The sequence below is a fragment of the Tursiops truncatus genome, chromosome 8 (genome assembly GCF_011762595.2).
Source record: "Tursiops truncatus isolate mTurTru1 chromosome 8, mTurTru1.mat.Y, whole genome shotgun sequence".
NCBI lineage: Eukaryota > Metazoa > Chordata > Mammalia > Artiodactyla > Delphinidae > Tursiops > Tursiops truncatus.
In genome coordinates this window covers 10,518,169-10,535,720 of record NC_047041.1, presented here as the reverse complement: position 1 = coordinate 10,535,720, position 17,552 = coordinate 10,518,169, and the positions used below count along the sequence as shown (strand labels likewise).

Here is a 17,552-nt window from a genome sequence, read left to right as displayed (position 1 = left end):
TAATGTCATCCATCAGTTCGCCCAATTTCCATTAATAAAACCCCGTCTAGAACCACAGGAAACTTGAAATGGGTTGATCTTGTGTCTTGAGGCCCAGCTGTCCCTTGATGGCAGCCATGGAGAAGCTGGAGCGCTGGGAGTGACTCTCCGGAACCAACTGGAACCAGTGTACACAGGCAGCCCTCGCTGGTTCGAATCCTCCGCCCAGAGCACCTGGACTCCACAGCTTGCGGGAGCAGCCGCGGGCTGCGCTGCCGCTTTAAGAGAGGGGCGGGGCCCGGGTACAGGCCAGGCAGGGCCGGCCCACAAGGCTCCTTTTCCTTTTTGATCCATTCAAAAATTACTCAGTGCAAATTCCCGGACTGCTGGGAGCGGAGAAGGAGAGGGGCGGAGGAGAGAGGGCTGCTGCGGGCGCCGTGCAGGGGGCACCCGGGCCCCGAGGGGCTGACGGCCGGTCGGGGAGAAGCCGCTTGCGGCGGGCCGTTCTGGCTCCGGTGGCCTCACCAGGAAGCGTCAGTCTCGACACCGGGGAAGCTCCGAGCGCCGCCGCCGCCTCCCTCCCGGCACCGGGTCCCCGAGCCCCCGCCCCGGCTCCGGGCCAGTCCTCCGCCCTCCGGGACCCTCCGGCTTGGGCGCCTTCCCGGGCGATGGCTGGCCGCTGAGCATGGCTCAGTACGGCCACCCCAGCCCGCTCGGCATGGCTGCGAGAGAGGAGCTGTACAGCAAAGTCACCCCGCGGAGGAACCGCCAGCAGCGCCCCGGCACCATCAAGCATGGATCGGCGCTGGACGTGCTCCTGTCCATGGGGTTCCCCAGAGCCCGCGCGTAAGTGGCCGGGCTCGCCGCCCGGGCGACCCCTCCCGCCCCAAGCGACCGGCCCTCGGCTTCGCTCCGGCTCGCCTCCTGGCGCCTGCCCGGCGGGCGGCGCGTTCCCCGCTGCCCACGACCTGTTGGGGGTAGGCTGGGCGCGCGGGCGGCCCGGGACTCGGTTCCTCCTGGCGGGGGTGCAGGGGAGGGCTCCGCGCCCGAGCGCTGGGCTGGGGGCTTGCTGGCGATGCCTACGGTGAGGCGTGCCTAAGGGTGCGGGATGCCTAAGGGCTAGGGCACAGGGTTCGAGTCCCGGGTACGGTGGCCCGCGCCCGGCCTCAGAGGGTGGGGCTAAGCGAGTCTCTCCCGGGCTCCCCGAGGTCTCCAGCGCTGAGCCCCCGGGGAGGCGGGGCCCCACCGAGGATTCGGGCACCCTCTTGATCCGGAACGCCGGGCTGGCTTGGGATCCTCTGATGGCTGGGAAAGGGCAAGGCACGGCGGGGCAGGGAGGCCGGCCCTCCCACTGTTGCGGCTTCCAGCTCCGGATGTCGCTCTCGGGTTCTGCCTCCCTCGGAGTAGGAGGGGCGGGAGCGTTGGGATTGCCTCGTGTTCATTGATGGGGAGGATGGAATGAGAAGGGGAAGCACTTCCCCCAGGGGCCCTGGGTTCTCGTCAACGGTGACGGCAGCGCAGGAATCTGTGGGTGCCTGAGAGTGAGGAGAGGAGCAGTCCTCCCTCATCCTTCTTCCTCCGGGAGGGCGGGGTAGGGAAGGGCAGAGAGCGCGCAGGTGGCTGCCCCAGCAGCTTGCTGGGAAGAGGCCTGGTCGCCGGCACCAGGCAGCAGCGGCAGCAGGAGTCTTCGGAGGCTGGCCGCCCAAGGCCGTGGGGCTGGAACGCTGCCTAGGCCGGGTGGCCAGGCCCTTCTCCCTCGGTGAATTCCTCACATGCAGATTTCTTAGGCTGGGACACAAGGCCTGGGATCCTTGTAGGGCGCTGCTTCTTTGAATGACATCACCTGAACAGGGAGCTGGGCAAACTTTATCAGAAAGGGCCAACTTGAGGAAAGTTTGTCTTCTTCTCCCTTTTTTCAGGTGATAGTGCTAGGTCTCCCTTACTTGGCCTCTGGGCAAACCTTTATTCTTTACTAGTAACTTGGCTGTAATCTCTTGATCAAAGCTGATCCCTGATTTTATCATTCCACCCAGCCTGCTGGGACAGGTCGGAGTGGCCTTGGAAGGCCATAAAATGGACTGACATTTCTGCCTCCTACTAACTTCCAGCTGCTGACGCCAGAGTTACAAGGAGAAGATGTGGTGGGCTCTGCAGGGGTGTGCCAGGTGTGGAAGCTGCAAGTCAGGTCCTTCGTATGATGGATGTGCATAGCTGTCCTTAAGAAGGGGCAGGTAGGGGCCAGCAGTCTGTGGGGCAAGGCTGCAGAATTAGCACAGCCCCTGGCATTCGCCTTTTCTAAAATGAGGCCAGCGTTAAGGACCTAAATTGCTTAATGAAGGGAAGAAATACTTAACTGAATTCTTCAGACCGTGGTGTTTGCTCTTTGAGGTGGCTTTAACAGGACATCTTTCCTGCACTGGGTCCAAGAGGCCTTGGCTACGTGCTGAAACATTAGGATGATGGTTTCATTTTGGCTTGTTCTATCCCTGAGATCTCATAATAACTAGCATTTAGTGAGTACTTACTATGTACTGTTCTAAGCACTTCACATTTATTATCCATTTTTATCCTCCCAGCAGCCCAGTGAGAAAGGTAATTATATGCCCATTTTATGAACTGGGGAACAGAGGTTTAGAGAGGTTGCATAACTTGCTCAGGGTCACAACAGTGAGCAGTGAACCTGGGATTCAAACTCAGGCATGTGTCGGCTCAGCTCAGGCCTCACATCCAGAACCAGGATGTAATGAGTTAATGTGGGTAAAACACTTAGAGCAGTGCCTGGCACACAGTGGGTGATCTTTAAGTGTTAGCTACTGTATTAGTTTCTGTTTTAACAAATTACCCCATTCCGGGTTGTTTAAAAACACAGAAATTTATTCTCTCACAGTTCTGAAGGCCAGAAGCCCTAAATCAGCATACCTGGGCTGAAATCAAGGTGTTGGCAGGGCTTTGCCCCCTCCGGAGGTTCTAAGGGAGAATCTATTCCTTGCCTCTTCCAGCTCCTGGCGTCTGCTGGCATTCTTTGGCTTGTGGCAGCATCCCTCCAATCTCTGCTTCTGTGGTTGCCTTGCCTTCTTTTCTTTCTGTGTCAAATCTCCCTCTGCCTCTTTCCTATGAAGACACTGTGATTGCATTTAGGGCCTCCCCAGATAATTCAGGATAATCTCCCCATCTCAAGGTCTTTAACTTAATCTCATTCACAAAACCCTCTTTTCACAGGTTCCAGGAATTAGGGCATGAATATTTTGGGAGGAGCCCCTTTCAGCCTATCACAGCTACTATTATTACTAGCACTGCCTCTCTACTGGAAACGTGACAGAGTGGGTCATGAGGAAACATCCTGGGGAGGGGGTAGGCTTGCTCTTCTGTCTTCTCAAATTCTCTGTCTTGGAGCGTCAGAGCCCTTGGCGGTCATCTGATCTAGTCTACTCCCTACCTGGGCTGGCATCTCTTCTACTTCAGCCAAGAGAGGCTGATGTGGTCAGCCTTCCTCTTAATAACTTAATCAGGTCAGTAAGAAGAGGGACTTCTCCCCAGGGCCATCTGAGATTCCAGAGAGCAGACTTTTTTTTTTGAATTTATTTTATTTATTTTTTATACAGCAGGTTCTTATTAGTCATCCATTTTATACACATCAGTGTATACATGTCAATCCCAATCTCCCAATTCATCACACACACACACACACACACACACACGCACACACACACACACACCCCGCTGCTTTCCCTCCTTGGTGTCGGTACGTTTGTGCTCTACATCTGCGCAGAGAGCAGACTTTTAACTTCATTCTGGAGAGTTGTGAAGAAAGAGAGCAAAGGCACCGGGCTCCACTTCTGAGAAGCCTCTTTCTTAGGCTTTAAGCCTGGAGGAAGGAGCGTGATGAAATGGAAAGTGGGAGAGAGCAGTGATGGTTTCCTGGATTCAGGAAGACCAGGCTGTGATGTTTCAAGAAGGAATGAGACCGAGGTCTGGAACACAGCCCTTTGGAGGGAATGGTGGTAACCAGGGCTGGCAGCTCTGGTTTCCCTTCTGGGTGTAACTGCGTCTGATCTTGTGCAGCAGCAAGAAGGGCCCTTCCACTGGGCTCTGGGTGGACCGTAGAGAGCACCGATGCCAGCAAGGCCCAGGTCCCATGCAGCCTGTGCTGTGCTCTGGCCTTGGATAAGTCACTCAAGCCCTCAGGGCCTGGCCGGCTCCCTCTGAGGGGAGCAGGATTAATTAGCGCATGCTTATTAAGTGCTTGACGGCTACTGAGAGGAGTCCGGTATGTTCCTCTAGCTCGTTATGCCCCTGGAGCCGTGCTAGGGTTTTTCCACCCAACCGTATGACCTTTGGTCCAACTTAGACGCTGCTGTAGAAGAACAGCAGCCATGTGGAGAAGGTTCGAGAACTGGCCGTTTATATCGTGTGTGTGTGCGCGTGTGCGTGTGTGTGTGCATGCACGCACACACGCAAGCACAAGGCAGGGAGGTGTTAGGGAGGCCTCAGGAAGGAAGCTTTCAAGGGGCCAAAATGGCCTGTCCCTTCCTTTTTCTTTCTATGCCCTTAGCTCTTCCTTTTCCCCCAAGTTCTAAAAATAAAGGCCCAGCTTTGTCAAGACTGGAGTGAGGTAGGTCGGAAGGAAAAGGAAGAGTGTGTGTGCTGGGAAAGGCCTGGGGCCAGGAAGGGCCCAAATGGATCACCCAGGAAGGCAGGGTGAATTCTGACCGAGTGTTGCCTTTTTTGTTGTTGTCTTTTGTATCTTTTTTTTTTTAAATTTTTATTGGAGTACAGTTGATTTACCACGTTGTGCCAGCCTGAGGTGTACAGCAAAGTGAATCAGCCATAATACATGTATTGATATGTCCACCCCCCCTTGCAGGTTCCCCTCCCACAGCGGCCAGCACAGAGCACCGAGCAGAGTTCCCTGTGCCACACAGCAGGCCTCTGTTAGTTATCCGGTTTATATATAGTAGCGTGTATATGTCAATCCCAGTCTCCCAATTTATCCCCCCCAACCTTACCCCCTTGGCGTGTTGCTTTGTGTTCCCTACTTGCTTTTCTTACTTGCCTCTGTGGTTTTGGGGGGCAGCGGAGGCTTCTCTGCCACTGGAACTCTGAGAGCAGCCACCCAGCAACTGAATTTGATGAGGCCCCACTGACACAACTCTGGCCTTTTGTTTTGGTTCCATTCGTTCGAGACTGCCTATGGCTAATACTTTGTCTACAGCGCATGGCTCTCGAATGTTCTCTAATGATTGAGAAGTAGAATTTTACAAAAGGACCCTCTGGCCGGGGTCTGATGCCCTGATTCCCAGCCCAGCTTCTGACCGACACTTGAAGCATTTAGGTCTTCTGCTGAACCCCTTTCCTCAATATCCTGTTCAGCTTCTGTGCTGTGTAACTCACGAGGCTTTGTGAAGACCGAATGAGCTGAGGGGCAGGAAGGGACTTAGAACTAAGTTAAAAATATAATCTGGACCCAAGGTAGATAGGATTACGGTATTGTGGTGTTGGATGAAAAGAAAAGGAAGGAGGTGAGATCGTGGTGGTAAATCTCCAGCAAGGATTTACATGTGCTGTTAGGTTGTTGATATCTGAACAATGCCCAGCGAAAGAGCAGGACAGTGGCGGAAGGAAGGAGCTGGACTAAGCGCCTTTGACTTTGCTTTGGACAGTCAGCATTAGCTATGCATCACTGCCCAAAGATAAAAGCAGCTCGGAGCTGGCAACACAAGGAACTGGGAGGCATCTTGCAGAGCCCGTGAATTCAAGCATCCGGTTTCTCCAGCTTACCTGCTGGTGGACATTGGATCCCCTGAGAGTACCTGGTCAGCTCAGCATCTCCGAATCGTGGCTGATTCTGGGTGGGTGCTGCAGCTGCGTTCCCAGGGGCCTTGGGCAGAAAGAGGAGACCAACCAAAGCCCACGTGGAGTGAAGGGATCTTAGAGGTGGATGGGGCAAGCAAGTCTCTACTCCACCCGTCATGGCGGTTCACCCACACAGCACTCCCCCCTTACACGTGTGTGTGATTTTGTGGGTGAGGTTGCTCTCACGTGCCCTAAATATCCCCCTTGATCTTGAGAAAAGCCTCGCTTTATTTATTTATTTTTAAAATATTTATTTATTTAATTTATTTTTGGCTGTGTCGGGTCTTAGTTGCGGCACGCGGGCTCTGTAGTTGAGGTGCACGAGCTCAGTAGTTGTGACATGCGGGCTTAGTTGCTCTGTGGCATGTGGGATCTTGGTTCCCCAACCAGGGATCCAACCCATGTCCCCTGCATTGGAGGTGGATTCTTAACCACTGGACCTGAAAAAGTCCTGGGAAGCCCTGAGAAAAGCCTCGTTTTAAAGATTAGGTGACTTAAGTCTCAGAGGACTTCCAGGGCATGCCCTGTGTGAGGCCATGTTGCCATGACAGCATTGGTCTAGAACTGCAAGTCCAGTGAACTTCCCAGGCTACCCAGAGGACCTGGCTCCAAAGGAAAGACCTTGGCATACATTCATTTTTCACTTTCCTGAGGTATAATTTATGTACAATAAGCTGAACCTATTTCAAGATTGATGAGTTTTGACAAATAAATATACCTGTGGCATCACCTCTGCAAGATAGCACGTGTCCTTCGCTCCTGTAAGTTTCCTTTTGCCCCCTTGCAGTCAATTCCTTCTCCACCCCTATCCCTGGGCAAGCAGCGACCCACCTCGTGTCACCGGCGATGAGTTCACATTTTCTCGATCTGCAGACGAGCGGAATCATACAATGCCTACTCCTGTGCCTGCCTGGCTTCTCTCCTGATATTTATGACACTCATCCGTGTTGCATGTAGCGGTAGTTTGTCTCCTTTTATTGCTGAGTAGACCTTAATGTGTTTGGATGGGCTGATAAGGTAATGATAACCCCTTGCACACAGCGTCTGTGAAAATTTCCTGTTATGCCCTAATACTACCTTAGATTTTTAGATCACTTTAGAGATGACAAAGCGGATTCATGTACCTAATCACTGTTAAGTTTCAGACATTGATAATTTCATGAGAAAACAGGTTCAAATTCAGTGCCCCAGAGAGTGAAGAGCATCCTGCCTCATGACTCTGTCCTGCGGTTTTTGTCACTACCCCGCCCTTGGCGGCCTCAAACTCTAACTGCTTTTCACTGAGTGGACAAGAGTGCTTAGCGCTAAGGGCTTTCTTTGCTTTTCAGAGAGGCAACAAACCGAGGGAACCCTGTGTCTCCCACCAGCTCTGCTCCTGCTGACAGTGGAGGCGGAGCTCAGCGCCCCCCTCGTCCGGGCGGGCATCTGGGGTGCATGTATGTGAGGGTGTGTCCCTCTTCTAGGGCAGGCAGAAACTGAAGAGACCCAGTCACCCTCTGCCTGATACACAGACGTCTCACCGTGGCAGCCGTCGGCACAGCCTGGGTTTGAATCCCAGCTCTGCCTCTTCCCAGCTGGTGACCTTGGGCGCGTTGCTGAACGCCCTGAACCTCAGTTCACCTGTCTGTACACTGTTGATAATGCTGACTGAAAAATATGCCCAACCTAGAAGTTGAGGATTTTGTTTTGTTCGGGGGACTTGCTGAGGACTCAAGCCCGAGAGGCAGCCTCTCAGATAGCTCTGGGGGACGGCTCTCAAGAGGTGAGGGAGGACCCAGGGTAATAGGAGTTTTGCAGTAAAAACCAGGTGGTCAGAACATCAAAAGATTACTATTAATTAAAGAAAACCAGACATCTCAAGTTAGCGGGTTTAGCACTCTTCTATGTATGGGAAAATGCCAAGAGTCTGGGCTCACTGAAATCATTCCTTGGAAAGGCACCTCAGCTGTCTGGGGCCAGGATCCTGCTTTTCTCCATCCTGAGTCCCCTCAGGGTGCACAGTTGGGGATGGCCGCAGTGGCTGCTGGCTTGATGGTTGCGACATCCTTTGTTTACTGAAATGGCAGGTGACATTCTTCGTCCACAACAATAATAGTATGTAGCTCCGTAGATCCTTGTGAGGGTTAAGGGTGCAGAAAACAGTTGGGGAACGCCCGTAATCCCTCAGTGAGGAGGGAGGCGTGACTGCTACTCCAACGGTGATTTCATTCCACGTGACTCCCTTTGTCTCGGGGTTCCCGGTTGTCCCCCACTTTTATATCACTGCTCCTCACTGAGCTGTGGACGTGGAGTAGAGGCTGATAGCCTCCTTCCTCAGCATCTTGTCCCCGCAAACTGCCCCGGGGTTGCCGGCCGAGTGGAAGCGGGCCCCCGGAGCAGAGCAGGGCCATCCAAACTGCTGACGGTAATAAATGGCCAGGCTGGAGAGTTGAAGGGGTACCATATGGTTGTCTTCTGATTCATCTCAAATGGAATCAGACGCCAGCCCTGGAGAGAAAAAAATAAAGTGCACTGAAGAACAGCTCCTGCATGTGACGGGCAGGGTCCCAGGCAGGACAGAGTTGCTGTTGGGAGAATGAGATGGCTGTGGCCCCCTCAGGGCTGAAAGCCCTTGTCTTCTTCATTGGGAAGTTCTCCAGGTTCCACTGGGGGTTTTCCCAGAGACTTATGGGAGAATCTCTGAATTTTCTCTTCCCTGGAAGATGGAGGGATAGATGTAGCAGCAGCCTGTGTCCTCTGGACCTTCTGTCAAGAGCTCAGGCTATGTAGGTGATGTCCGTCCTTGTTGGTCCTCTGGCTAACATCCCGTTTTGCTGGTGACTTTGCTGTCATGTTCTTTTTGCCACCTGCTGCGTAAGAGGATGAGGCTTATGGTGAAGTACCTCAGATGAACATCCAGAAATTGTCTGAGCTCCTAATGTGCGCACAGCACCCTATTAAATTCTGTGCAGGAATAGATGAATGTCAAGTTCTGCCACCTGGCACCCTGAAGTCAGCCACTGGCTCTAGCTGGCTGCACATCCTCCACAGTGACTTTCTGAGGAGCCGGTATGCCTCTTCTTGGCCTGGGTGAATAATTCTCTACAGATAGTTGACAGGCTCTAGGTTTGGCCCTCACCCCACAGGTGGCCCAGGGGTAATGCACCATGAAAGCAAACTCCGTGTACCTTTCTTTCAGAACCCCGCCTTGGGCTTTCACTCTGCTCTCACTGGTTGGCTGTCTGGACTCATATACATCCTTTTCCTTCCCTGGGCCTCAGTGTTCCCACCTGTAAAAGGGGTTGACGTCAACCACCTCTCCGATCCCAGTTCTGGTGACTTGGGGGTGACATGGACAGCGTTTTTGTTCAACGCAAGGATGTTTTCACTGCCTCGTGTGCTTTTCTGTTCCGGAACGTTTGGCTTCTCTGGTTTTGTTTTGTTTTGCTTTCCCCAGTGCTATATGGTCAAATTCTTCTCCCTTTAAAAAACTCTTCAGGACTATTGATATTCTAAAGAATAAATGAATGGAAAAGAAGAACAATACAGGGCAATTACAACGGTGGGGAGTCGTCTAACGAGTATGCATTATTAGTATAATTTTCAAATTGGTATGATGTGCTTTGCTGCAAAATACAACCACAATGCTGGTTAAATGAGAAAGGAAGTTAGTGCCCTGAGCCCAGCCCCTGGGGGAGAGAAATTGCTCCTTGGTACCTTTTTAATTGAAGGGACATCTCCCCTTCTACAGAATCACCAGCTGTTTGTGTAACAACTCCCATTGTGTTCAGTTGCCCCAGTGGAAGAATAAACATTCCTGTACATAAAGCAACGGTGGCAGTGAACTCCACCAGGACCAGCTATTGCCACACACAGTGGGAAGCTGAGAGAAACACCACCATCGCAGCTCACAGCAGTCCGGAGCACGCCAGAGGAAGCTGACAGCACAGATGGCCAGAGGCGGCCAAAGGTTTCAGATTTCTTTTCAGGTTTTGCGGGATAAACCTTCTGTATGAATCAGGTAGCACGATTGTTTAGAATCCTACTTCCGTGTTGACGGTGCCCCATTCAGAAATATTTACTGTGCGCATTGGCTCTCTGTTTATTCTCTTATCTTGGGCAGGAAGCAGGGAGAGAGAAGGAAAGAAACCTGCCTTGAATGGCTGCTTTTGTGTACAGTCTCTTTAAACACAGGCGACCACACGTAGAACCACACAGGGTTGCTGGATTTCCGAAACCGCAGCATCTGCTGTCTCCTTTCTTAATCAACCTGTCCTTGAATTGCCTGCATGCCTTTCCTTTCTCCTCTTTTTGCCTCATCAGATTTTACCCGCCCTGGAGAACTAGTTCGACCACAGTACAGCTGGCCTCCCTTCTCTTTGCTTTCTTCTCATTCCCCTCCCCGCTCCCTTTCTCTCTATTATCCTCTCTCTTCCATCTCTTCTCCCTCAAGCTTCACTTTGTGAAGTAAGCAAGGTAGAGAGGCTCTTCCCTCCATCACCTATGAAGTGCTTTGTCCAAGGTCTTCAGCCAGTTCTGCACAGTTACCTATCTCTTTGGGGCCTCTTATAACGCATCTTGACAATTGAAATCTTTGAGAAACAAGACCAGAAAAAAAAATTGTATATGTTTTATCTCCATGAAAATTTCCCTGGGTAATGCCATTTTTTCAGAAAAACATACAGACATTTCCCGGCGTACTTATGGGCAACTATTATGACCTATTATAAGAGGAGTTGGGAGTACAAAGGTAATTAGATGTAATCCTTGCCCTCAGGGGACTGACAATCTAGTGTGGAAGATAGAAAGTTATGACTAAATGTCATGTTATGATTAAGTGTGATGCAAGAGATAGATGCAATATCTAAGTGTGAAGAGGAGGAGGTGATATAACCAGACAGAGGGGCCCTGAATTAAATTTAAAGGGCAAATAAGAAGGGCGCGATACTCTTCTACAGTTTGAGAGGTAGGGAGACCAGTAGACAGTTCAAATGATTTAATATCACACTGCAAATGAAGATGGAGGCAGATTTTAATTTCAATTTGGGTTTCTTGAATCATCTCACCACCACCCCTCCCCCCAACTAAATGAGTAACTTGATGCTATCTAGCTTAGAAAGAAAAGGAAATATTTTGTCTACCAAAGGAAACAGTTGGCCCATAGTTGGGCCTAACTTTAGATCTGACATTATTTTATTCATTCTTCCAGTGGGCATTTACTGAGTTGCCTACTATAGGCCAGGAACGTGTTCGGGATGCAAAGAAAATTGTCTTTCTTCTCCAGGAGCTCAGCCTTCCTCAAGAAAGAAAGGCATATAAACCATAAACATGATTTAATAATGGAATTAGTGCCATAGTAGAGGTTTGAAAAAAAGCTCTGTGGGACCACCAAGAAAACAATTACTGTAACTTAAGAAGGTTGAGGAAAGCAGAGGAGGTGACAATTAAGGCAGAACTTAAAGAATGAATAAAGATTCTCTAGGTGTAGAAGAGGGAAGAGCATTCTAAGTCAGAGAGAACAGCATGAAATTCAGATCCTAAGGCACAGGGGGGCTGGAGACTGGTGGGAAGGAGACAGAAAAGGCGCAGTGAGAGATGAGAGTGTGGAAATTAGGGCCAGACTGTTTCCTAGAGGTTATGGGAAATAACATTATAAGGCAGAGAAGTCAGTATAAAGGGGAATGGAGCAGAGAAAAACTAGGCCTGGAAGCCAGTTAGAAGGTGGTTGTAATAGTCCTGATGAAAGATAAATCGGGCTTGGGTTAAAATACCCGAGAGCCAGATACTAGAGAGGTTTTGGAAATTGAATTGACAGGATTTATAATCTGTGGGGTGTGAAGGGTAGGGGACCATAAAGGTAGCCCAGGATTTCCAGCTTGGGAAACTAGAATGGTGGAGACATTATGAACTGAGATAGGACATACGAAGATAGGGTGATTTAGAGGGTGAGGCAACGAATCTGGATTGAGACATGTTTTAGGTGCTATAGACACAAAGGTACAGATGCGGTTGCAAATGGGGCTCTGGAGCTCAGAGTGGTTAGGGCTAGAAATACCAATTTGGGTATTTATGGTAGTAGAAGGCTTGGGAGTAGGTGTCACAAACCAGGCAGAGTGTAAAGAAAAGGAAAGAAGCCAACTCCCAAGGGTAGAATTCTGGGGAACCAGCTGGTGGGTAGAGGAAAAAGAACAGGTGAAGGAGGCTAAGATAAATGGTTTGAGAGAGAGGAAAAAACAAAATGAGAGATGTCCTAGAAGAAGACAGGGAAGAAGAGAATTTCACATCAAAGATGCAGGTCAACAAAATGTTTCTTTCCCTTTGCGTTTCCAAAGTGAGTAAAATCGTTGGAGGTGACTGTAGTTGGCTGTGAATGGGATGTTCTCAGAGGATGATTCCAAAGCTTCTCTTTAGGGTTTCTGGTAGCTCCCTTCAGCTTCCCCAGACTCCAGAGGACCAGGACCCTGAGATCCTGCCTAGCTCCTTGCCAGCTCTCTGAAACTGCCAGCTCTCTGAAATCTGCTCTCTGAAACTGAGACTGCTGACAGATCTGACTGAATAGACAGATGATCAGGAATCTGATGTAAGAAACACCTGCTCTTTAGAATTCCCCCAGCGCTAAGTTCCACTTGGAAATTTCACCTTCCCCCTTCCATCCCTACCTCACTACCGACCCCCAGCCCCATCCATATCACACCTGAACTTGTTCTCATTGGAAACCAGGCTGAGGTCCCCTGATTATCCTTGCTGGTGTGACCCTTCATTCATTTTTTTATTCAGCAAATCTTTCCCCATCCTTGCTGTGTGCCAGTCAATGCATTAAGTGCTGTGGATAAAAAGCATTGAGGGGGCTTCCTTGGTGGTGCAGTGGTTGAGAGTCCGCCTGCCGATGCAGGGGACACAGGTTCGTGCCCCGGTCCGGGAAGACCCCACATGCCACGGAGCGGCTGGGCCCGTGAGCCATGGCCGCTGAGCCTGCGTGTCCGGAGCCTGTGCTCCGCAGCGGGAGAGGCCACAACAGTGAGAGGCCCGCGTACCGCAAAAAAACAAAACCAAAAACGCATTGAGAGACCATCTCAGTTCCTCCTCTTTTATATCTCAGGAAGCTGAAATCGCAGCGTGCCATGTGCTAAGCTCATTTCCTATCATTTCCTCTCTCTGGTAAGCCCCTGCCACTACCACCACCTCCATCAGGAATAGCTCATCTCAAGGAATGTCGGGGATCTATGCTCTGTCTATAAGACATAGATTCAAGAGGTGACTGGTGGTCAGGGGCTGGACCATCCTCTGTGGCCCTGAGGGAAGGTTTTCTCCAGTCTTCCAAGTCCTTGCAAGTTGTTCTGCACACTTGGGTCTGTCTGTACTCACTAACAACCTGGAGTGGGGAGGTGTGGAATCTGAGTGGATGATGGGTGATTTGGAAGGAAAAGATAGAGGAAAGAAGATGGAGGAGGAAACAAGCAGAAGACCTTGAATGGGGCATGGGGTGTGTACCTGAATCAAGGGTGGAGAAAGTACATTTACCCCCCCCAAAAGGGAAGTTGTATTTTACATGGTAGGTTGTATGTTTGCGGGGATTGAATTTCTAAGAGTCGGTAGACCTTGAAATGCAAACACAGAATATATAGTTTTAAATTTAGGTGATTTTGGTGAGTGACAATTCTTCATGAGTTGCCAAAGGATGTGAAGAAGAACAATGTCCTTTGTGAAAGATGTAGATAGACACAGGTGCTCGAGAAATGTTAGTCATTATTCATAACCTAGGCAGTTCCTAGTATTTAGTTGCATAATAGCAATCACTTGTTCCTGCCTTGAGAGTCATGTGTGACAGCAGGTACGTTTTGCTTCAGAGTAAAGAAGCTCAAAAAAAGTTCCGGCCCTAGGTTGAAAATGACTCAAGTACCTCTTCTGAAACAGAGTATTCCTACTTGGAAAAAACCTGCAGAGGTAGAATCTCAGAAGTGTCTTAGTGGAAATTGCTAGTAGAGCTTATCTAGTCCAACTCCCACTTTTTACAGAATGTCAAGTGAGATGAGCAAGTGAAGTGACTTTTTCAAGACCAACAACTAGCCTGCGACAGAAGCAGAGTTTGAGGCCCCCTGGCTGTCAGTCCCAACCACATTCCCTTTTTCTATATCAGACTCCTTCCCTGAGTCCAGACTCCGCCTCCAAGAAATAGATTTCTAACAAAGTTTCAGCTCTGTTTTCTGGAAGAATGGACTGGTCTGTTGTCTGGATTAGCTCTTTCTTATATTGTCTTGGTTTTTTTCTTTCCTTTTTGCTTCCCTCCTTCTGCCTGCCATTGTTTGCATCGCAACCCATAGAAGATGAAGGTAATTTGTGGATAGGCCCGTTGGAATGGTTACTTCTGAGACGTGGTTGGCGGGGCGGTGAGGAAGTATCACACCAAGAGTAGAGTAGTTGTTGGAGGGGATCCATAGTTGTCTCAGTGACCCACCCCTGGGGGGTATTCTTCTTAGGGGGAAAAGAAACTTGGTTTTAGAGACAAAAGACCTGGTTCAAATTCTGGATCTGTCACTTTCTGCGGGTGTAGTTTTTGAACAGGTTTTTATAGGTTGGATGAATCAAAACAAGGCAATGTATATAAATGTAATAAAACCCACAGAAAGTCAGGCACATGTAAAGTGATACTACTATTTGTCATCAGTGATTGGGTTCTGGTACTTTGAGGCTTTTCCAGAAAGTCTGTGACCTGTTGGTTTTGTGTGACTTTCGGCAGGTTGTTCTAACCTTCCCTAACCAAGCTCCGTTCTTCCAGAGAAGCTAATTCTGTCACCGTGGGGAACACAAGGAGCCCTTGGAGAGGCCCGTTCCGTCAAAGTGAATGCTTCCTTCTGGAAGCTTAAGTTTTCACTTCACCTTTTTTGGGAAGTAGGGACTTGAGTCATAAGGACTTAGAAAGTGGCTTTTGTGAAATACAGCACATGTGACCAGAGGCATGCATAGTAGTTTCCCATTGCTGCTTTAACAAGTTCAGTGGCTTAAAACAACACAAATTGATTCTCTGAAAGTTTGGAGATCAGAAGTCCAAAATGGGCAGTATGGGCTAAAATCAAGATGTCCATAGAGATGGGTTCTTTCTGGAGGCTCTAGGAGAGAACCTGTTCCCCTGACGTCTCCAGCTTCCCGAATCCTCCCGCATTCCTTGGCTGGTGGCCCCTTCCTCCGTCTTCCAAATGCATCACTCCAACTCCTGCTTCAGTCATCACATCTCCCATCCGACTGCTTCTCCTCCCGCCCTCTTTCCCTTACCAAGACCCTTATGACTACATCTCTCCCACTCAAGATCCTTGGCATAATCACATCTCTGAAGTCCTTTTTGCCATTCATAAGTTCTGGGGATTAGGACATGGGCATCTTTGGGGGCCATTCTTCTCTCTACCGTGGCATGTGCATGTGTAAGCACTTGGCCTGTCTCCTTAGTTCACGATATTTCTCACAGAAGAGAGGTCTGCTAGGCTCTTCTCAACTGCATTTCTGATTGTTCACTCATTTGTTGTCTCATCACCTTCACCATTCCCAACCCAAGCACCAAATACCCATAGCTAACTTTTGCTGAGCGCCTACTGTGTACAGACAACACTTTAAACACATTACCTGTGGATTATTTTGTTTATTCCTCATAACAGCCCTATGAGATGGGAACTATTATGATCCCAACTTTACAGATGAGAAAACTGAGGCACAGAGGTTTTTTTTTTTAAGTTGCCCAGGATCACGCAACTAGTAAGTGGTAGACCCAAAGATGAAGACTCCGGGCAGTCTGACTCGGTGTGAGTTTTTTTTTTTTTTTTTTTTGCGGGAAGTGGGCCTCTCACTGGTTTGGCCTCTCCCGTTGCGGAGCACAGGCTCCGGACGCGCAGGCTCAGCGGCCATGGCTCACGGGCCCAGCCGCTCCGTGGCATGTGGGATCTTCCCGGACCGGGGCACGAACCTGTGTCCCCTGCATCAGCAGGCGGACTCCCAACCACTGCGCCACCAGGGAAGCCCAGCACCCACAGTATTGGCACATAGCTGGTGTTTAGTAAAGTTTGATGAATTGCAGAAGGAAACTTGAGGTCCAAGGAAACAATGTGATGTCCCTAGATTACACAGAACTGGGGTCACAAGGGCCGCCCGCCTTGCCCGTTGGTTTGGTCTGTTATTGGGCCCCAAGTAACAGCAATGTGGTTGGCTGTGTAGAAGTGTGATCTGGAGTTGCAATGATGTTATCGTCCTTTCTGAAAGCGTGTGTGTGTGTGTGTGTGTGTGTGTGTACATAGTACTCATCTCGGCTCCACACTATGAGAAGACAGGATTGTTCCCAGGAGTTAGTAGACTCCCTGCCGACCACCTCCCCCAGCCTCCACCGGCTGCTGCAGATTGAGCCTCCACAGTAGAAGCAGGAAGCTCCTATTCCTGTGGCCCCGATGAGGGCTCCTCGGGTAGAGTGCACACTGGTCAAAGCAACATGTGTTCAAATTCCTACCGCACTTGGAGCAAGTTACTGAACCCTTCTAAGCCTCAGTTTTCTCATCTGTTAAATGAGGATAATGAGATCTGCCTCAAGGGATTGTTATAATGATTAAATGAGATAATACATAGAAAAGAGTGCACAGTAAATGGTAGCTACGGTGGTTAAGATCAGCAGCTCTGGAGTCACACTGTTGTGTGTGGCACACGAGGAGACTCCAGGTATAAGTCAATAAGGTGGTCTAAATCTTTTTTTTAATTAATTAATTTTAATTTATTTATTTTAGGCTGCATTGGGTCTTTGTTGCTGCGCACGGGCTTTCTCTAGTTGCGGTGAGCGGGGGCTACTCTTTGTTGTGGTGCACGGGCTTCTCGTTGCAGTGGCTTCTCTTGTTGCGGAGTATGAGCTCTAGGCAGGTGGGCTTCAGTAGTTGTGGCACGTAGGCTCAGTAGTTGTGGCTCACGGGCTCTAGAGCGCAGGCTCTGTAGTTGTGGCACACGGGCTTAGTTGCTACGTGGCATGGGGGATCTTCCCAGACCAGGGCTCGAACTTGTGTCCCCTGCAATGGCAGGCGGATTCCTAACCACTGCACCACCAGGGAAGTCCCAAGGGGAAGTTCACTCCGAACATCTTTACGACCTGTGTCTATGTTCATTCCATTGGGTAAGGCTCTGGGGAGGGACTTCCCTCCCCTACCAGCAGCGTGGGGAGGATGGCAGGGGGCCCCGTGGGAGTCAGCTTGTAGGTAGGCCTGGAAAATCAACTGATCCGTCACGAGGAGCCTCGGAGGAACCTCAGACCTCACGCAGACCTGTGGCAACGCTGTGCGTCAGGATTGAGGGGAGAGTTTGAAGTTCTTATCTCCCTCTAAATGTGAGATCCCAGGCTCCCAACCAGATGGCTGAACAGACAGCTGTACCCCTTTGCTGTCTGGCTGCTTCGGGTGCCGTAGATCTCTGGATGTCACTTCATCCATCAAGCCTTGGCAGAAAGGCGGCAGGTGTGGTTGTCTCATTAGGGCTGCAGCTACGCGCCCTGCTGGCCGCTCGAGTGGGGACATGGGACAGAGGAAGAGCGGCTGGGCACCAGTCAAGCCACTTTAGCAAGATGGCCTGTACCGTGTGTAATCCATGAAGGCTTTTGAACAGAATGACTCTTGGGGGATGTTGAGTAAAGAAAGAAGGTTGCTATTTGCTAGGCAGCGGGCTCAGAAAGATGTGGAGGCTAAGGGGAGAAATCTCAGTTAATTCCTTATTTATTTCTTCTTTCC

The 17,552-nt window shown here is 50.1% G+C and overlaps 1 protein-coding gene across 3 annotated transcripts in view; it reads left to right on the top strand.

Annotated features, from left to right (window-relative positions):
* The first annotated feature begins 342 nt into the window (after positions 1-342).
* UBASH3B (ubiquitin associated and SH3 domain containing B) overlaps positions 343-17,552 on the top strand; it is a 140,773-nt gene continuing 123,563 nt past the window's right edge. For 2 of the 3 annotated variants that reach the window (XM_019941740.3, XM_033861886.2), the window contains exon 1: positions 344-825. In XM_019941740.3, coding sequence (XP_019797299.1) covers positions 665-825 — 161 coding nt within the window. In that variant the 5' untranslated portion in view covers positions 344-664. Of the gene's footprint in view, positions 826-17,552 lie in introns of all 3 variants that reach the window. The other variant, XM_019941741.3, reaches the window with a different exon arrangement.